The following is a 21,385-nucleotide window of genomic DNA, read 5'->3' on the forward strand; positions in this document are numbered from 1 at the left end:
ATCACAATAGGGATGCTGCTCCCCGGTGTGTCCAGAGTCCTTACATCTGTCCAGATTCTTTGTCCAGGGTCAATAGGCTAAGCCTGTACCGACTTTTTGGTGCTGGTGAGAGAGATGCGAATTATCACCCTGTCACCTCTGTTCATCTCTCATTCTTTGTTAGCACTTCTTTGATGTTTTCTATCCTCACGGCACCCAAGGAGAAGAGGGTAGAATTTATTCTCCCTGTTGTAATTGCTAGGGAAACCCGAGGCCAGGCTCAGGGGATGGTCAAACTGGAAGCAATCAGAATCCAGGGCTCTCTTTTTCATCAGCTGGTCTAGCCTTGGAGCGCCTCTACTTTTGACAAGTGGCCTAAGAGATTGGGTAGGGTATGGGGCTCTGGCAGATTTTCCTAGACTTAACCCATCGTTCATCAGGGCAGGCTTATTTCCGAAAGAGAGTAAATAAAGCGGTGGCTCTCCCAACTATTCCAGCAAAATGTTGTTTTCCCAAAATAATTTGTTTCTATAAGAACAGTGCTCTCACCCCTGAGCTGTGGAGTCTACACCTCAATAATTTACTTCTAAATTCTACAGATAGAATCCTATCGCTTCTGGTTTGTTCTTCTGTATAGTAGAGAAGCCTAGCTGTGATGTTACCCTGTGGGACCCATGGCTGTCAGGAGGAGAGTCAGCCCGGCCCCTGCAGGTGTCACCCAGTCTCTTGGCTGGTCTCGTTCTTGGACTCTTCAGTGCACTGTTTATCCTCCTCTCACCCAGTCTTTGAGATCCTTGCTGTTCAGGTCAGCTAGCATTTGCCGCTCCCTCATCTGAAGTCCCTAGGGGGACCAAGCAGCTGCTGAACAGATGTTAGCCTAATTTGATTCCCTTTACTTTCTTTTGGGGGAGTAATGATTTTTATTGATGGTTTCAACCACAAAGTTGTCAACTGTAATGATAAACGAAGTTAAACATTGCAATTTAATGAGCACCGGTCATGTACTGTTGTGGTCAGGGTAATAGAAAAGCCAAAAAGTCTTGAATCCTAATGCTGAGAGCCTGTTTGTGGGTTCCTAATAGACCCCGTACTCCCCGTGAATGCTGAACGACAGCTGTTTGTTGTGAGCCAGGTTCTGCTTAAAGCCAGCGACATGTCCTGGATAGCTCATGATTCTCGCCATCACTTTGTCCTAGCCGACTACAGCACCAGTGAGATGCTGGTCAACATGGGCAACCTGCCCCTGGACGAGTTCTACCCCGCCGTGTCCATGGTGGCGCTGATGCGGATCTTCCGAGACCAGTCCCTCTCGCACCATCACACCATGGTTGTCCAGGCCATCACCTTCATCTTCAAGTCCCTGGGCCTCAAGTGTGTGCAGTTTCTGCCGCAGGTCATGCCCACATTCCTCAATGTCATTCGGGTCTGCGATGGGGCCATCCGGGAAGTAAGTAGCTAAAACCCCACCCCGGCTCCCCACGCCCTGCTTCCTACCCGTGCCCTCCTTTGGCTGTTGGGCCGAGTACCTCGCCTCCCCCTAACTCCTGACCCCTAAGGGTACAGGGTCAGTCGGCTGCCTAGTGTCCAGGGTTATCCCCTTGGGATGGATAAACCATGACTGGCTAGGTGGATGGGTGTGTGCATATCCAGAGGTGAGTGTGGTTGTCGGGTAGGATGTCTCACCACGTAGACGTGTGGCCTCCTCATCATTAGATTGAAGCCCATCATTTGTAGTGAGACTGCTACAGGGTGACATGCATACCTCTTAGCAGATCTAACGTCAGCGTCTCCCGTTAGCGCTGAACCAGAGTTTGAGCACACGGTTAAATCGGTCTCTGTTAGATCTGCCCGTGGTAAGGTCATCTGGGGTGTGTGACCATCCTCTTCCCCGACACCCTTGACCCAATGACCGAGCATCTGTGGAGAATCCCTGCCTGAATCCCTGGTCACACTGGTTGCAAAGTACGGACTTCTAGTTTTACCATTTCTTCTACTTCTAGCAGTGGGCACTTTGTTGTAAGGTAGAACTTGCCACTTTCCGTCTGTCTCTCCCTTTTGCTTTCCTTTCTTTAAACTGCAAAATATGCAGAGTGGTTCTGTGATTCTCTACTTAGGCCACTACTGGCAGCAAACCTACTAAATACAGTTCAAGGGGCCTTTTTTTTTAATACTGATTTATTTATTTTAGAGAGAGAGAGAGCGCATGCGCACATGTGTGTGTGCGCGCGAGGGCTGGGGGTGGGGGAAGGGGCAGCTGTGGGGAGAATCCCAAGCAGACCCCCACTGAGCATGGAGACCCAATGCAGGGCTCGATCCCAAGACTCTAAGATCATGACCTGAGCCGAAATCCAGAGTTGGATGCTCAAATGACTGAACCACCCAGCCATCCCTTCAATTAATTTTTTAAATCCATTTTTCCCTCTGTGATTATGTATTCAATGTGATGTGCATATAGAGGAAATAATACCTTTTTAGAAAGTATATTCTCTTACACTGTGCCTGGAGTACAGGAGCGTAGTTTATGTACTCGACCTTTATCAAATTCTTACAAATTCTGATAATTTAAATAAATTTCCCTGGCTTTTCCCTCTAGATAATCCTATAGTCTGCAAAAAGAGAAAGGCAGTTCTAGTTTTTTGTTTTAATCTGTAAACCAGTTGCTACTTTTTCTCATTTACATTTCTGGGACCTCCACTGCAATGTTGATTAGACTCTATGAGACTAGAAATCTTTAATCTTGTTCCTGACTTCAGTGGGACTGCTGTTAAGATTTCCCCACTAAGTAAAATGTTTGCTGTAGGTTTTGGCAGGTAGCTTTTTAAGGGTTATAAATGTTCTCTTATGGTCTTAATTTGTTAGAGTTTTTATCATGAATGGGTATTGGATTTATCAAATGTCTTTGATTTGTCTGGTGTAACAATTACATATTTTTTTCTCTTTTAGCATGTCAATATGTTGAATTACACTGATACATGTTGAAAATTTTTTGAATTCTTGTTTTAAAACCATCATGATTATGATGTATTTCTTGACACATTGAGTTTATATCTAATACTTAATTTAAATTTTTTACATCAACATTCCTGAGTGGAATTGGCCTGTAAATTTTTTTAACTATAAGCTCAAAGATCGGTTTAGCTTTTTTATTTCTTCAAAAACAGTTTAGGGGATCCCTGGGTGGTGCAGCGGTTTAGCGCCTGCCTTTGGCCCAGGGCGCGATCCTGGAGACCTGGGATCGAATCCCACATCGCGCTCCCTGCGTGGAGCCTGCTTCTCCCTCTGCCTATGTCTCTGCCTCTCTCTCTCTCTCTCTCTCTCTCTGTGACTATCATAAATAATAAATAAAAAATTTAAAAAAAAAAACAGTTTAGGTCACATTTCTCGAAGAAATTATTCATTGTTTAAAAATGATTTTATTTTTTTATTTATCTGAGAGAGAGAGAGAAAGCACACATAAGCAGAGGGAGAGGGAGAGGGAGACTTCCCGCTGAGCAGGGAGCCCAACGCAGTTTCGATCCCAGAACCCCAGGATCATGACCTGAGCAGAAGGCAGATGCTTAACTGACAGAGCCACTCCTAAGAAATTATTCATTTTATGTCATGACTATAGATTTGCCCTTTTTTTTTTTTTGATATCCCATAGAATTGGAATCACGTGGGTTTGTGTCTAGCGTCTTTCACTTAACATAGTAGTTTTGGGGTTCATTATGAATCAGCAGTTCATTCCTTCTTCATAGCTGAATAATAATTTAGTGTCATTATTACTCAGAGATAAGTATTTTTAATGTTTCCTATGATTTCTTTTTTCACCACTGAGTTATTTAGAAGTAGATATTTTAGTTTGCAGATTTATGGGATTTTGAATTTCATTTTTGGATCTCTGTTTTCTAACTTAACTGCACTGGGTTTATGATTCTTTAAAGCTTGCTGAAACGGCCTTAATAGTCGAATGCCTGATCTGTTTTGATGTTTCCGGTGTGCTTGAGAATAGCGGGTATTTACTGATGTGTGAGATACAATGTTCCATATATGTCATTAGATTTGAACTTACTACTGTGTTCCTTTTTTTTTTTTTTTTTTGCATTCTCTTTCATCTTATTTTCTTATATGCCCATTACTGAGAGAAATGAGATAAAAATCTTCCTTTACAATGGTGGGTTTATTAATTTCTCATAGTTAAGTCAGTTCTGTTTTATATATTTGAGGGGATATGTTAATTAGGTATGTTCAAATTTAAAATCATGGTATCCTCCTGGTAAGTCGAATCTTTTATCATTTTGAAAGGACTCTTTTTATCATTAATAATACCTTAAATTTATTTTGCTTAATTTTAGGATAGCTACACCAACCTTTTTTTGGAGGGTGTATCTCTTTTATTATCCTTTTACTTTAATTATTTTGTGACTTTTTGCTTTAGATGGGTCTCTCGTGATAATATGTATAATAAGATAGCTAGATTATCCCTTTAACGTAGTCTGAAAATCTTTATTAATCAGTGCATTCAGTCCAGTTATATTTATCATGATTGTTGATATATTAAGGTTTATTTTCACCATCTGATGTAGTGCTTTATTTATTTATTTATTTATTTTTAAATTTTTTTTTTTTTTTTTAATTTATGATAGTCACAGAGAGAGAGAGAGAGGCAGAGACACAGGCAGAGGGAGAAGCAGACTCCGTGCACTGGGAGCCCGACGTGGGATTCGATCCCGGGTCTCCAGGATCGTGCCCCGGGCCAAAGGCAGGCGCTAAACCGCTGCGCCAGCCAGGGATCCCCTATTTTTGACCTGCTTTATCTATTTATTTTCTTTTTTTCTTTCTTTTTTGGGCTTGGTTGAGCTTTAATTTTCTTACCTTTGCCCTCTACTTGTTGGCCACCTTTAATTTTAATAAATGTTTTGTAATGGGATATTTCAGTTGTAAACAAAAGTAGACAACTGGGGCGCCTGGGTTAGTCAGTTGAGCATCCAACTCTTGGTTTCAGCTCAGATCACTAGGTCATGGTCATGAGACGAGACCCACATTGGTCTCTGCTTAGAGGGGAGTCTGTTTGAAGATTTTTTCCCTCTGCCCTTTCCCCGACTTGTATGTGTGTTCAAGCTCTCTAAAATGAATAAATCTTTTTTTTAAAGTAGACAATTTATATTAAATTCCCATATTCATAAGTAATTATTAGCATTTTATCAATTTGGTTTCATCTTATTACCTTTCCCCCCCATCTCTCCCCACACACATACACAAACATTTTTTTCTGGGGTGTTTTTGTTTTTTTTTTTAAGATTTTATTTATTTGGGGATCCCTGGGTGGCGCAGCGGTTTGGCGCCTGCCTTTGGCCCGGGGCGTGATCCTGGAGACCCGGGATCGAATCCCACGTCAGGCTCCCTGCATGGAGCCTGCTTCTCCCTCTACCTGTGTCTCTGCCTCTCTGTCTCTCTCTGTGTGACTATCATGAATAAATAAATAAAATCTTTAAAAAAAAAAAAAAAAAAGATTTTATTTATTTATTCATGAGAGACACAGGCAGAGGGAGAAGCAGGCTCCATGCAGGGAGCCAATGTGGGACTTGATCCCGGGTCTCCAGGATCACACCCCGGGCCAAAGGCGGCGCTAAACTGAGCCACGTGGACTGCCCATTTTTCTGAGGTATTTTATTTTTATTTTTATTTTTATTTTTATTTTATTTTATTTTATTTTATTTTACTTTATTTTATTTTAATATTTATTTATTTATTCATTCATTCATTCATTCATTCATTCATGATAGACGCACAGAGAAAGAGAGGCAGAGACACAGGCAGAGGGAGAAGCAGGCCCTATGCCAGGAGCCCGATGCAGGACTCAATCCCAGGACTCCAGGATCGTGCCCTGGGCCAAAGGCAGGCGCTAAACTGCTGAGCCACCCAGGGATCCCCTTTCTGGGGTATTTTAAAGCAAATAACAGATATCATACTTTTTCACCAATACTTTTCCCCCCATATAACCAAAATTACAAAAGTAAAAATAATTGCTTAATATCTTCTAATACTAAGTATTAGAAATAAAAGTATCTACAAAAGTAAAAATAATTGCTTAATATCTTCTAATACTAAGCCTTCTTCAGGTGTCCTTGTTTGTCTTTAAAATGTCTTTTTATATTTGATTTATTTGAATCAGAATCCAGGTAAGGTTTGTACATGGCATTCAGTTGATATATCCATTTCTTCTATCCTCCTTTTTCCCCCACTTTTTTTCATGCCACTTATTTGTGGAAGAAAACAGATCATTTGTCTTACAGAATTTCCCATTCTGGATTTGGTTGATTGTATCTTCAAGGTATCTTAACTTCTTGTAAACAAATTAGATTTAGTTGATTAAATTAAGATCCCTTCTTTTGGAGAGAAATACTTTATAGGTGGTACTGAATACTTCCTATTTCAACAGTTAGTCAGCAAGACTTTTGTAAATGATCCACTTTGAGTGATGTAAAGGTTAATCAGTGGGCTCAGGGACTATGATCCTGTGTTCCCCATCAGCCTTTCTCCTACTCATTTAGTGTTCATTGAAGATTGTTATTCTAAAATGATTTAATGATTTTAGATTGTAATTCTAAAATGATTATTTCATTAATGACTGGAAAGCTGTGATTTTCTAATTCTATTTCCTGGATTTATTAGCTAGCGATCACCTATAAAAACTTTATGTTGTCAGCTATTCAGTTAATCTGAAGTATAGTTCATGCAAGAAGGGCAGAATAAGTACGTGATTCTTTCCTTGTGTTTATCAGTGTTTTCAGCGTAATGAATCAACTCCCTTGCAACTCCTCAAAGGTGACTCAGGCACAACCCCTGCTGTTTAGGGAGTATCCTCATCAACTCATGGAGCTATATATAGTATTTCTGTTCATTGAAGGCACTATTCTTTCTCATGATCTAATTATCCCAGTCAGCCTGACTGTTGGGTTCTTTTTATATTGGCCAGTGGTCTTAATCTTTGATCGCTTTTTTGCTTTCTGGCAAAAAAAAAAAAAAAGCTATTCTGAGCTGTCAGGTACATTTCACTGAAGGCTGGGCATGGCCACTTCCAAGGAGCTGTAGTGTCTTGAAGTGAGAGATAGTAGCTAGAGACTGAGTTGGTGTGTTGGGTGCTCATTGCTACTGGTGTATCACTGTTTCTCAGCCATTCAGTGAACAGAACTAGAAATAGGTAATTTTTAGAAAGAGGAAAAATAAGTCATGATGTAGTTGCAGTATCTTGCAGAATACGTCCCTGCATGTATCTTGTATACATATAAATGGTATTAGTAGTAACAGTAAGATTTCTGAATGTAGTTCAAGGGTTTTTGATTTTTTTTTTTTTTTTTTTTTTTTGTGGTTCTTAGTCTGTGTCCTTTGGAGATACACACCAAAATATTCTTTTTTTATTTTTTTTTTAATTTTTATTTATTTATTTTTTTAAATTTATTTATGATAGTCACACAGAGAGAGAGAGAGAGAGAGAGGCAGAGACACAGGCAGAGGGAGAAGCAGGCTCCATGCACCGGGAGCCCGACGTGGGATTCGATCCAGGGTCTCCAGGATTGCGCCCTGGGCCAAAGGCAGGCGCTAAACTGCTGCGCCACCCAGGGATCCCCACACCAAAATATTCTGTTTAAAGTCTCTTGAAATTCATCTTTGAGCGATTGTGCAACCAACTTGATTTATAGTTAAATTAGTTTCTGTTTATTTTCAGTTTTTAGAAATTTCTTTGAGGTTTTTCTAATATAACTTTTATTCTAGTTATGTAAGACATTAACATAGTTTCAGAGCCAAAACTATAAAATATGTTCAGTGATGTATAGTTTGTCTCCCCATCCATATACCCTGTTTCTTCCTGTAGCATTTCCTATTGCTACTATAACAAATCCCCACCAATGTCATGGCTTCAAACAGCACAAGTTTATTATCTCACAGCTCCATAGGTCATAAGTCTGACAGAGGTCAAACTAAACAAAGTCAGGGTGCCATTGAGGCACAGTCTTTCCTGGAGGCTCTAAGGGAGTCCATCTCCTTGCTATTTCTGGCTTCTAGTGGTTGCCCACATTCCTTGGCCCTCTTTCTCTGCCTTCAGAGTCAGCAATAGTGCCTCTCTGATCCTTCTTTTACTGCCAGATCCAGCTCTCTGCGCACTGTCATCAAAGGTTCTCTGCTTTTAAGGGACAATCTCCATATGTCAAAGTCCTAAACCTAGATCATGTCTTGAGGAGTCCCCTTTGTTGTACAGGGTCATTTATTTGTGGGATCTAAGGTTTAGGACATAGACTTCTTTGGCCTACCTTTATTTTGCCTATACCTCACTTCCCCGTAAGGTAACCATTTGATCATTTTTCTATTTTATCTTTTCATTCTTTGTTTTTGAAAATGTAAAGAAATCCATCTTCCCTTGCCTTCCTTCCTCAGAAGAGAACTTAATGTAAACAATGTTGGGCGCCCCACCTTTTTTTCCCTGTGACAGCAGCGTGTCCTGGAGTTTGTGCCATGGCAGCACCAGGATGCCTGCATTCCTTGAGAGGTGATGGCACTCCACTGTGTGGACAGCCATGTGACCTGTCCCTTTGGATGAATGTTTGCATTTTTTCCATTCTTTTGGTACTTAAAATGATCCTGTAAAAAAAGCTTTGTATGTACATCATTTTTACCTTTTTCTGTACTTGACTGGCCTTGCTTTTTACATTTATTTTATTTTATTTTATTTATTTTTTTGGAATCTGTATACCCTGTGTGGGACTTCAGCTCACAACCTGGAGGTCATGAGTCGCACGCTCCTCCGACTAAGCCAGGTGCCCCCTGATTTTTTTACACTCAGATCTTTGAGCTCTTTGGAATATGTGCCTCTGTACAGGATGAGGGATGGATTCATTTTGTCTTTTTCACCCTTAGATTTAGTCTCCCATCCCTAACTTTAATGCCTAATTTTAAAAATCAATCCATATCTTCATCCTTCTCCTGAATGACATACAAAACTTAGAATGATTGCTCAGGCTGTCTGCTTCTCTCTTTGTGGTATCACTTTTTTTTCCTACCTTTTTTCCCCTAGTTTTAGATCAAACTAAACATCATTGCTATTTTATGCACAGACATGCTTCCTGTCTCAATTCTCTGTGTTCTGTTTCCCCCTTCAGGGCTTTTTCCTAGGATCTTTATTCTTCTTTAGAATGAGGAACATTTGTGAGCATCCATCAAAGTAAACTCTCTGTTTCTGTGTATCTAAAAAAAAATGTGGGCAGCTCGGGTGGCTCAGCGGTTTAGCACTGCCTTCAGCCCAGGGGGCGATCCTGGAGACCCAGGCTCCCTGCATGGAGCCTGCTTCTCCCTCTGCCTGTGTCTCTGCCTCTCTCTCTCTCTCTGTCTCTGTCTCTCATGAATAAATAAATTAAATATTTTTAAAATAAAAAAATGTTTATTTCACCATCATTTAAAATCTTGATTTAGCTAAAGGATACGATTCTGGGTTCTCCTACAACTGTAGATAAGATCCCACATTTTCTGATTTTTTTTTTGTTGTTGTTGTCATTGAGAAATCACGATTAACCTTTTCATTTCATAACCATTTCATTCACTTTTCTCAGTGGCTATTTCAGGTCCTCTCATTATATTTGTTGCCCCAAAGTTGCAATTATTGTGTATCTAGATAGAGATTCTTTCTCACATCCTCTCTGGGATTTGTGGACTTCCTGAATATGAGAATTCCACCCTCTGTTTTTTCCTTCCAGAATTTGATTCACATGTAGAGCTCACTTTGTCCTTAATGTCTATTAGTTTCCTCTTTGTATTTTTCCTCTTGATCGATCTCTTGGAGATCCAGTCTGGATATTTCTTCACACCCCTTTTTGTTCATGAATCCTCAATTGTGTCTCAGTTGATGACCTGTCCTTGAGTTTTTAGTTTCAACTACATTTTTAAAAATATCTAAAGTTATACTAGGTTCTTTCATATATGCTTAGTATTTTTTGGTGGTATCCTATTCTTTACTCGTTATTTTAATTCTCACATTTATTTATTTAAGCACTTTATTTTATTTTATTTTTTAATTTTATTTATTTATTCATGAGAGACACAGAGAGAGAGGCAGAGACATACGCAGAGGGAGAAGCAGGCTCCCTGTGGGAAGTGCGATGTGGGACTCGATCCCGGGACTCTGGGATCACGCCCTAAGCCAAAGGCAGACGCTGAGCCTCCCAGGTGTCCCGATTTAAGCATTTTAAACAGATCTATTTTATATTTTTTATCCAGTAATTCCAATATATATTAAATCCTTGGTGGGTCTGATCCTGCTATTTATTGTTTCTGCTGAGTCACATGGGCAGTGGTCTGTCCTTATGTGTCTTATAATTTTGGATCATGTAGCCTATGCAGCTGGGCATTTCCTGGAGCAGTACTAGAAAATGTGCTCTCAAGTTGCATCTCTCCAGAGAAGACTTGCACTTGCTTCTGCCACATGACTCTTAAAAGAGAACTTTAAGTTAATTTCTTGACTTAAAGTTTCTCAGTCCACATAGTCAAATAACGCTCTAAACTCATACGGGAATGACCTAAAATTACAGGCTATTGGCGATGCCGTTTTTCCTACCTACTAGACTCCACATCAAGCCTGACAAATGTCTTTGTCTCCTTTTGCCAGTGGACAGATTTGGGGGTGGTGGGGGGGATGAGGTCACTATTTCTCTTAACACATAGCCCTCTGAAGGTCTGGTTTTCTGCGAAAGGTTTCCATTCTGATAACAATACAGTTATTTTTTATTGTTTATGCGTTATCTTTAGGCTTTTCATGGCAGAGACATCTAACCCACCGTATTTTCAAGATCAAAACTCTGTGTTGTCCTTTTAAAATACTAATGTTCAGGGGGGGGAAAGAGGAGAAAAGCTTGTGGAAGAATCTAAGGGAGAAGAAATGAGGGGGCCGCTGGACTCTTTGCTGTGCAGAAGGCCCTTGCTGTGGGCATCTATCCTGTGGCCGCTGCAGGTGGCTTAGCACCGATGAGCTTCCCCATTACACCTAGTGCGAAATGACAGCAGGGGTCAAAAGGCTCTGTCCTTTCTGTCTCGTGGTTTTCCTGACCTCCCTGCCATCCCTAATGCCCTGCTTTTCCTCCAGCTTCGGTTTTCTACCTTCTTTCAGGTTTTGCATAACAAGAATGTAGCTAAAATCCATTATACTTAGTCTCACATCCCTTGACTTCTGGAATGTCCCCTTATAAAGACTATTTCGCAAAAACAGCATGATTTGATGAGGTGGCTCCCAAGAGGTAGGTAGGGATGGCTGTCCTGAGTTGAGTCAGACCTGTGCCATGGGATAGGCAGGTTCTGACCACCTTATAATTCACTGGCCTCCCTGTCTTTAGAGAATGTATCCACACTCCTTGGAGCCCAACCCTGTATGTCATGTGAGTCTCACCTCTCCAGGTAGTAAGTCTGTTACTTGCTATTTGGAACAACACTTTTTACTTATCCCTAACTTGCCCACGTTTCAAAATGCAGGTAAGAGTAGAAATATGTATGTTCACTGCTAAATTGTCCTTATTAATGAGGGGAGGCAGAGGCATAGAGAGCTATAAAAATCTTTCCAGGAGGGGGGTTTAGAATATGATTTGCTACTGCATATAATAAAATAAAGACTATACCATAAAGACCTCTTTAGCCAAGAAAGTAGCTGGATCACCTTTACTCAAGCCTTTTTATTCTGAGCCTGTTTTAGCAGAAGGCATGTCTTCTTATGCCTATACCAAATCAACCTGAATAGAATCTCCTTATCCCATCCCTCCCCCAGTTTGCTTACTGTCTTGGCTCACGGTTTCTTAGAGACCAACAATTTACCTAATGAACTAAGATCTGATTAATTGAGTTAATTACTATAAGTGAACCACAATACCCGTCATATGTCACTGTATTTATTTAGAAAGTAAGTGGTAGTAAATTAGAACTGAAGAGACAAAAGATACATTTATAGTTGATGAAAAGTCTCGTGTCCATTGTGAAGTCTGAGTCACCCGGCAAATCCTTCGGTGGTAGCACTTGAGAGGCCTCACATCCCGCTGCTGGTGCTTCCCAGGGGTTCTCCACTTAATTTCAAGGGAGCCCGGAGACAGGTACTGTTATCTGCCTCTTGCCCCTGAACAGGCCCAGGGCAGAGAGGTTAAATGAAGGTCACAGAGCCGAGGTGGCATCATGGCTCTCGACGGCCAGTGTGGCCTTGCAGCCCTTGCAGCCCTTGCGGTGCGGTCAGGCTGGGGGCGGGGTGTAAAACCACTGAGAGTTGTTTCTAGTCCCCACTGCGATCACCGCCAAAGGGTTTCAGTCTGGTTTTTTTAAGACTTGATCTCAGAAAATGGATGTGGTGGAAACGGATTGCATAGCTGTGTTTGTTCCCACGGACTTCGGGTAACCCTGGGAGTTCTCCGTCATTCCTGATGCCAGCTCTCTGCCCTCTTCTCCGCTGCAGTTCCTGTTCCAGCAGCTGGGAATGTTGGTGTCCTTTGTGAAGAGCCACATCAGACCTTACATGGATGAAATAGTCACCCTCATGAGAGTGAGTACAAGTTAGTGCTTTGGCCGGTCCTTCAGTGTTTGGGTCAAGGCACCTGCAGAGGCAGGTTGGGAGAGCATGGACATTTTTGTCCTGGGTCTTCGTAAAGCTGTGACATCCGGAGTGTAAAATGTGGGACAAGGGTCCCCGGTGGGTGATGACAAGGGCGGGGGGCAGCTGCCACAGGCTCCAGCACCTGAGGTGTGAAGTCGGAGGAAAAGTCCTGAAGTTATTGTTTTGCCAGAAATAGACTCTCGAGTTCTTTGCCTCGCACACAACAAAGCAATTTCACTTTAATATCACAACAGTGCTTTACTGTTCCCATGAAAGCCTTCCTTCGTACGGCCCATAAAACCGTGGCCTTAAGAGAGGTTTGGGGATTAGCACTATTAAATATGATGAACTCCTGTCAGGCACTGAGGAGGAAGGCGAGGCTTTACCCCACCGCCTTCCAGAGCGTAAATGCCACCTTCCGACTGCAGCAGCACCCGAGGAAAGAGGAAAGGCTCCCGTCCCAGATTTTATAACCTGCTTTAAGCAGGTGCGGAAGATTCCCCGGTCGTCGGTGGCAATATCGTTTTTCTGTCTGAGGAGGAGGCCTGCTTCCTGCTGTTCTGTATCATTTAAATGTCTCTGTTGGGAAGCTTGCTTTGCAGAGATGGCTGTGCCCTCAAAGAATTGGAAGACAATTCTTCCCTGATTTCTGCTCTTCTCTGCCAGCCCTTTGTAGTCAGCTGGAGGAAGCCGCAGGACTAAAATCAAAGTGGCTCACTTCAAAACTGGAACTTCCCTGAAACTGGGTCTCAGAACTGAAAAACTCCTGTCTGTACAAATAATTAAAACCGTGCGGCTCTCAGACTCCTGCCACGGAGGCCTCTGTCGAGCGCAGTGCTGGAGGGCTGCGGGCCGCGTGGGCGAGGGGCCAGGGGTAGCCAAGCAGCACCAATCAGAGACTTAGACCCCAGAAAAGGCTTCGGACCAAAACGTGGGAGTTTGAGACAGGGAGCTTCATACCTGCAAAACGCAGCTTTCATTTCCTCCAAGGTGGCTGAGGTGCACCAGGGGCTCTTCCTCTGACTGCCCATCCTGGGCATTTTAATGAGCACCCCTGAGCCTGGGATGAGAACAGCGATCCCTGGGCAGGCTGCCTGGCTTCTTTGAGGTAGAGAAGCCCCTGTAAGCAGCCAATAGTAATACAGTGGAGACGGCAAGCGGACTCTGTCCAAAGAAGGCAGAGTGCGGGCTAAGCGACTGCACATCAGACAAACTGTGGGGGTGTAACATCTCAAGTGTTTCTTTGGCAAAGGTTTTTATCTAGAGAAAATAGCCTTTTTCAGAGAGAATACTTCTCCCTCCAAGCAGAGGGAATGTTTTACCAGCATCTTTTAATATGGTTTTTACTTTCTAAACTGTTAGGATTTTTAAGACACTTTTTAAATAAAAATACTTCAAGCTTCTGTAAAGCCTTACTTCTGAGGAGTTCTGTCTTTCTTTTTTTAGTTGAGGGCCCCAAAGTATGAATATGCATGTGTTGCCATCATCATTAGGGCTTCTATCATCATCAAGTCTCCTTCTCTGGAGGTTTCAAACAAGGCAGTAGGCAAGTTTCTTTTTGAGTTGATTTGAAGTGACAGCTTTTCCTAGAGTCAGAAACTCAGACCAGTTTAGGTACCGAGCCAGATCCTGTGGCCATTTGGCCCAGTTTTTATTTTGGTAACTTACGTGGAACATAACTTCGTGGGTATAGAAAAAGTACTCCTTTTGTGGCATTATCCAGGCCTGAAAATGATTTGGGACAAATGTCAGGCGCTACCTATATCTCGCAAAGTCTAAATCCAGAAAGGGCAGGAAACTTAACACTGGGATCACCCTCTGCTGGATACTGGATGGTACCCAAAGTAAAGAATCTACCGGAGGCAACCTGAGAGCCCCTCGAGTGAAGTAAACCATTCACTCACTCTGTAAACGTGTGTTTGGGTGGCTGGACTATGCCAGGTGCTGTGTGAGATTCTGGGGAGACAGAGGTGGCTCAGAGGGGCTTCCTGCCCTTAACTAGTTTACAGTCTAGTAGAGAGAAGGGGGCAAAGTGAAGTTCTTGCAGGTGCTAGAAAAGAGGGGGCAAGGGGACCCAGAGTATGTAACAGAACGGGAAAGCCCCCATAGAAGTGAGGCTTGAGCCGGGTCTAGAAACACAGGTGGGGCTTTAGCTGAGCAAGAGGAGGAGCTCTAGGCAGAGAACAGCACAAGCAAAGCACAGAGGAGTGGAGGAGCCTGGTGCTTTTGGTAAAATGCAGTTTAATTTGTGCACTGTGACTATGAGCTAGGATACGAAGAGCCCTGGGGAGAGGAGGCCGGGGAAGGACTCCCTCCCGGGGCCAACTGCTCACTACAGTTTTGCTTCTTTGGGGCCATCTCCGTTCCTTACTTCTTAGTTCAGCAGAAAGGCACTTGGCTTCGCTTCTCACTCTTTTCCCTCTTCATAGGAATTCTGGGTCATGAACACCTCGATCCAGAGCACAATCATTCTTCTCATTGAGCAAATTGTGGTAGCTCTTGGGGGTGAATTTAAGCTCTACCTGCCCCAGCTGATCCCACACATGCTCCGCGTCTTCATGCATGATAACAGCCCAGGCCGCATCGTCTCCATCAAGGTGAGTCCAGAAAGGCGTCCTCTAGAGACGTTTCCAGCAGCTGTAAGAGTCCAGGGGTGATCAGCTAAGAGGCAAGCCCCTATTTTGAGTGACACAATGGTGCTCGAACCACAAGGTCGAATCCAAAGACTGCTAATACCCGATGCGTGCAGTTAACAGGATGTTTACAGCCAGTCCTCTCTTGATTGGCCGTATGTTTTATCTCCTTTAGTGGATTATTCTTGGTAACTGTTTTATCCTTGACCCATTCTCTCTGTTATCTAGCAACTGATTCTTTATCCATTGAAAGAAGCTCAGAGAAAGCAAAATAAAATGGGGAGAGTGCTACCAAAAAAAATGTAGCTCAAGACCACTTTTCAGAGTCCCCACAGAATTCGGAGTTACCCACACACTTGCCCCACTCCATGTGCCTGGGTACTTGGTACCTGCCTGGGTCCTTGGTACCTGCCTGTATTTGTTCATCACTGGGCCTTTGCTCCCTCTTGCAGCTGTTGGCTGCCATCCAGCTGTTTGGTGCCAACCTGGATGACTATCTGCATTTGTTGTTGCCTCCTATCGTGAAGCTGTTTGACGCCCCGGAAGTTCCCCTGCCGTCTCGGAAGTAAGTACCTGCGCTTTGGGACTAAGTAGCCAGCAAGCTTTTCATGTTTTGTTGAAGATGTCCTTTTCTTTCTTTTTTTTTTTTTTTTAAGAATTTTATTTATTTATTCATGAGAGACACAGAGAGAGGCAGAGACACAGGCAGAGGGAGAAGCAGGCCCCCTGCAGGGAGTCCGATGTAGGACTCGATCCTGGGGTCATGCCCTGGGCTGAAGGCAGACACTGAGCTGCTGAGCCACCCAGGCGTCCCAAGATGTCCTTTTCTTAAGTTTGCAGGCCATCTTTCCTTTTTTTTTTTGTTTTTTTTTTTAACCTCAGCTTCAGCTCTCTTTATTTAATCCAGATATGCCCCAGGTTTCTTGAGCTCTTAACCATCCCCATCCCACTGGGACATAGGTTGGATCCGTGTCACCTGGGATGCCTCCAATCCCTGCCTTTCCATTTGGTACTGCTTGTTAAGATAACCCTCAGCCATTTCTCATTTTTTGGGACCGTATATTAGCAATTACCGTGTGTCTGCGATTGTTTGTAGGGCAGCGCTAGAGACCGTAGACCGCCTGACAGAGTCCCTGGACTTCACTGACTATGCCTCCCGTATCATTCATCCGATTGTTCGGACGCTAGACCAGAGCCCGGAGCTGCGTCCCACAGCCATGGACACATTGTCTTCACTGGTCTTCCAACTGGGGAAGAAGGTGAGGCAGGAGTCCTAACCAAACATGCTCTTCCGCCTGGCTTGGGGAAGATGACTCTGTCTGTGAATGTCTCTACTTGTAGCTCCCAGCCATCGTCAAAGAACTAGGAACCTTTGCTTTTTTTGTTCCTTCATTTATTTAGCAAATATTTCTTGAGCCACCTCTGTGGGCTAAATGCTGTTCTGGGGTTAACATAACCTTGTTGTCCTCATGGAGCTTACATTCCAGTGAGGTATGGCTCATACACACAGTCTGTCTCGTCGAGCACAGAGTATGAATGGGGAGAGATGCTGTGTATTTAGGGTAGACAGCAAAGACCTCTTAATGAGTTGACATTTGACCAGAGACCTAAATAAAGGTCTGAGCCCAGAGAGTCGGATGCTGGCAGAAGGAGTAGCAGATGCAAAGGTGTGAGGAGGATGCTTGAAGGGTCCAGGGAACAGCAGGAACGCGGTGTGGCTTCAGAGGAGGCAGCGGGGAGACTGGGGGTGGGGAAGGCTTGGAGTTCTGGTCAAAGAGATAAGCTGGGGCTGGGGTGGGGCGTAGAGACGAGGTGCTGTAGACCAGTGGTTCCCAAATGTCCCCGGACAGGAGCTACATAGCTGGGAACCTGTTAGAAATGCATATTCTCAGGCCTGAGCCCAGACCTGAACCAGAAACTAGCTGTGGAGCCCAACAGTCTCTGGTTTCATAAACCCTCTGGGTGATCCTGACGCCCACAGAAATGTGCACATCACTGTTACGGGCTGTTACAAGTGCTTGGGCTTTTTCTCTGAACAGGACTAGAAGCCTTTGGAGGCTCTTGATCACAGGAGTACTGTGGTCTGACCCGGTGACTCACAGTGCTCTGTGAGGAACAGACTAGGCCAAGGGCGGGAGCAGAGAGCCATCACAGGCCATCATGGTAACCTAGACGAAGGTGATGGGGACTAGTATTGTAGCGGGGGAGGTGTGAGAGAGGTGATTCTCCTTAATAACACAGAGCCACCCAAACCCAGGAGAACTAGCTGGAACATAGCGGGGCGGTATTGTTTTTTCTGCTTCCCACGTTGCAGCGTAACGTTTCTGTCCTCTTCCCACTCCTTCAACAGTACCAAATTTTCATTCCAATGGTGAATAAAGTCCTGGTGCGACACCGAATCAACCATCAGCGCTACGACGTCCTCATCTGCAGAATCGTCAAGGTGAATTGCACTGATTTCTGTTCCAAAGTCCCGTTGTCTCTCCCCGTTAGTATTGGAGCATGTTTAGCTTTTTAGCTCTGAACTAACGATGGGCAAACAGTTTCTGTAAAGATAGCGAGTTTTTCTCAGCTCTGTAGGCAGCGTGGGCTCCGAGGCAGTGATTGGACCCCACTGTAGCCCTAAAGCAGCCGCACGTGCCTGGAAGATGGTGAGCCTGGCCGCCTGCCAGCGCTCTTTTACTTAGGGACACCACGGTGTGCCTCTCTAAAAGCTTGCACATGTTACAAAATATTAATTTTCCTTTGATTTTTTTTTCCCCCAACAATTTGAAAATAAACCCTTCTTGGCTCTCAGGCCAAACAAAGCCAGGCAGTGGGCCATTTGCCCTCCTTCTTGTAGCCCTTTGGTCATTGCCCACAGTTTTAGCTTCGCCAGCTACATGCTCATCCTACGGAGTTAATGCCATCAGTGACCTAGAGTGCCCAGCAACGACGGGTCTACAGGGGGGAATGATGCCCACCGTGCTTCATTTTGTCCATGCATGTAACTGTTTTACTTTTTTTTTTTTTAAGATTTTATTTATTCATTCATGACAGAGAAAGAGAGAGGCAGAGACACAGGCAGGAGAAGCAGGCTCTATGCAGGGAGCCTGTTGTGGGACTCGATCCCGGGACTCTAGGATCACACGCTGGGCCAAAGGCTGGCACTAAACCACCGAGCCACCCAGGGATCCCAACTGTTTTACTTCTTGTTGACATCCTGACTTTACCAGAAGCTGAGACCCTCCCAAGGTGTGAGGGTGTTTTCTAAACTGGGAGGACCTAGTGGAGTTGCAGGGTTTTTCTGTGAATCTCTGGTTGCAGGGATACACCCTTGCTGACGAGGAAGAGGACCCTTTGATTTATCAGCATCGAATGCTGAGGAGCGGCCAAGGGGATGCGTTGGCTAGTGGGCCAGTAGAAACGGGACCCATGAAGAAACTGCACGTCAGCACCATCAACCTCCAAAAGGCAGGTCCATGATTTCTGGGGGGATGAGGGGAGGCGCTTGGAGAGGAGAGCCCTGCCCCTCTCTTGTTCAGAACTCTTAGCTCTTACTGCCATCAGCTTAAAACAACCAAAGACCAGCCCAAGCAGTTTTCTGAAATTATATATACCATGAACTTAGGGTAGGTCATTTGGTCTTTTTCCAAGTGTCCAAATTACACATTTTTTAAATAAAGAGTAAGTGTAGAACAAAGTTTGAAGCTTCCTGGGAGCTTTGATAGTGGAATCCTTTGTTGCAAATAACGTTCTCATTTTTTTACGCGAATGGAGCAAAACCAGCGAGTCCCCTGGTTAGCACTGAGACTGGTGCCTCTCAGACTCTGTGACTCATGGGCTTATGGACTGCCGGGGGCTGGTGACAATGCTTGTTCTGACTTGGGTGGTCTGAGGTCAGGCCTACATTCTGCCTTTCTGCCGAAGCCCTAGGTAACACCAGTGCTACTGGTCCAGGGACCACACTCTGAGTGGTGAGCTCTGAGATCTTTGCAGGTAAATAGGAAGTTCTCTGTGCTGGCAAAAGCCCGGGATATAACCAACTCTCACTGTATGTGCCACCAGCCGTCCCCTTAAAACAGTTTGAGAGCATTGCTGGTAGATCTGAGCAGAGTAACCAGAGATATGTCACCGACTTTTAAATAAATATACCAGGTCTCTTAGTTTGCGCATTTTGCATTAGCGTTCGTGCTTCTGGCGACTGTGAGCAGCTCCCTGTGGTAGGATTCTTCCTTTGTTAGTAGTTAACCCACAGCGGTGACACTTCAGGATGGCCGTGGACCGAGCGATGGGCTGAGCGATGGGCTGGGCAGGGCTGGGTCCCTGCTGGCTCGTTCTCTTCTTTGGACCAAGCCTGTAAAGATTTGGACACAGAGCCCTCTGTGTGTGGCTGTGTGTGTGTGTGCACCACGTGCACACAGCTGGGGAACACGAGCTCATCGCTGACTATGGAGCCAGCCTTCCCCCCACGCCAGCAGCTGTGAAGTGCCAGCTCCCGAGGAGTGCTGGGGGATTTAAGAAGGAAGTGGTGAAAGACCCCGGGGGCAAGCGCATGCGCTTTCTCTGCGTGGGGCGGGCCACTGCTCGTCCAAGACTGCAGGAGGAGAAGGCCACCGGTCCTCCAGCGTCCCCGGGTAGCTGTTGAGGCCACCCGCTGACCCCTCACACTTCAGGGAGGGGCCAGGCAGAGAGGCCAGATGTACATTTCCACCCAGATGTTTTCTGCTTGCCCGGGTTCAGAGTGTCCTTCCAACCGGACAGCTGTCCACCCTCTTACAGCTCTGTCCTGCCTATTTTAGGAAACTCCCCGGTGGTCTGGGTTGCTCCCAGGAAGGTTTGCTTTCTGCCCAAGACTCAGTAAAAGAAGCGTGACCTTTGCCAAACAGAAAAAAGAAAGAGTCTCTAGTTTATCTCACCTGAGAGAACAGACCCAGCCCAAGAACCCTAAGCAGAATGTGCAGCTCTGGCTCTTGGCCCCGTTTGTGCTTCCACGTCCTCATGTGCTGGTAGCTCAGGTTGGGTGCAGTGACCGGTGTGAGCCGCTCAGAGTAACAGAGCCCACCTCGGTCATCCTTCTACGAGCTATGCTAACGGGAGTCACACGGAGAGAAGGCGGAGAAACCGTTCGTGTGTGCCTCCAGGGTGCCTGCCAGGACTTCGAGCACCTTTCCAGTCTTAGGAGAAGCTCTTCGGACGCCTCCTAAGTGAATAACCTGCCATCTATCCGCATGTGCCAGCGTCACCGCAGGAGGCAGTCACCTGTGGGCGGTGGCAGCAGGCAGCTGGCTGGTGTTGACACGGTTACCACGGAACCCGGAGGAGCGAGAATGGATCAGGCTTCAAATGAAAGAACAGCAGGGAAAGGTCCTGCAGTTGTCCATGAAGCTAAGGTTTCTGGAGACTTCTTTGCTACCATTTCTCAAGTGGCGACAATGTTAGTCCTGACAGCTGCCAGCGCTCGTGGAGTGCTTCCCGCGTGTCAAGCACTGATATGAGCACGTTACGCTTATCGACTACTCTACCCTTCACCCTGTGAGTTAGATGCTATCGTTACTGTCGACCTTCTGCAGATGTGGAGGTCGAGGCCCTGAAAGGTTAAGTGATTGGCCCAAAGTCAGCTAGTAAATGGTGGAGCCAGGATTTGACCAAGGTAGCATGACTGCAGAGCCCAGTCTCTTAACCACAGTGCTGAGCTGCATCTGCCTCATGCAGGCTCAGCCCCACATCACGAGAGGGAAAGGCATTCGTGATTCTCCCTTGTGTATGTTCAGCTTTTGAAATGCCGGGTGCTGTGGGGCAGGCCTCTGGGAGAAGGGGCTTGATGCTCCCATTTTGTTCAGTAGAACAAGTTAAAAAAAGTCAAGTAACAGGTGTCACTCTTCCTCCTGGCTCAGGGCACCCATTGTATCATCAGTGAGAATCACGCACGTTTCAGTTTGTCCCTTAACATCTGTAGCTCACTTTCTTCTGACGTAAAACAGTAGCTTGTATGATATCACTCATGGGTAACTCCTCAGAAGCCATAGCAGATCTCCAGCTTATCCCAGGGACGGGATGGATTGTGTCGTTGATGGTTAGGTGTATAGCACATGGGGATCTCCGCCGCTCCCTGGATGGCTTCACTGGAGAACCTCTGCTCAGCTTAGTTTCCCTAGTTTAAGGAGGACACATGTCTATTCTGCTGGAAAAATCTAAGAAT

The 21,385-nt window shown here is 44.9% G+C and overlaps 1 protein-coding gene and 1 long non-coding RNA gene across 3 annotated transcripts in view; one reads left to right on the forward strand and one right to left on the reverse strand.

Moving 5' to 3' along the window:
- MTOR (mechanistic target of rapamycin kinase) overlaps positions 1 to 21,385 on the forward strand; it is a 120,091-nt gene that overhangs the window by 26,478 nt on the left and 72,228 nt on the right. The window contains exons 19-25 of the mRNA XM_038532031.1: positions 1,176 to 1,426; positions 12,434 to 12,520; positions 15,001 to 15,168; positions 15,657 to 15,769; positions 16,301 to 16,463; positions 17,555 to 17,647; positions 18,511 to 18,657. Coding sequence (XP_038387959.1) covers positions 1,176 to 1,426; positions 12,434 to 12,520; positions 15,001 to 15,168; positions 15,657 to 15,769; positions 16,301 to 16,463; positions 17,555 to 17,647; positions 18,511 to 18,657 — 1,022 coding nt within the window. The remainder of the gene's footprint in view (positions 1 to 1,175; positions 1,427 to 12,433; positions 12,521 to 15,000; positions 15,169 to 15,656; positions 15,770 to 16,300; positions 16,464 to 17,554; positions 17,648 to 18,510; positions 18,658 to 21,385) is intronic.
- On the reverse strand, positions 11,867 to 20,483 carry LOC119870512. 2 transcript variants are annotated; one of them, XR_005356195.1, is made up of 2 exons: positions 20,103 to 20,483; positions 11,867 to 14,296 (listed from the first exon to the last, which is right to left on the reverse strand). It is a non-coding gene; the product is annotated as an uncharacterized LOC119870512 (long non-coding RNA). The 2 variants fall into 2 exon arrangements; XR_005356194.1 differs by having other exon boundaries at positions 11,867 to 15,208.

Source organism: Canis lupus, chromosome 2 (genome assembly GCF_011100685.1).
Source record: "Canis lupus familiaris isolate Mischka breed German Shepherd chromosome 2, alternate assembly UU_Cfam_GSD_1.0, whole genome shotgun sequence".
Lineage (NCBI taxonomy): Eukaryota > Metazoa > Chordata > Mammalia > Carnivora > Canidae > Canis > Canis lupus.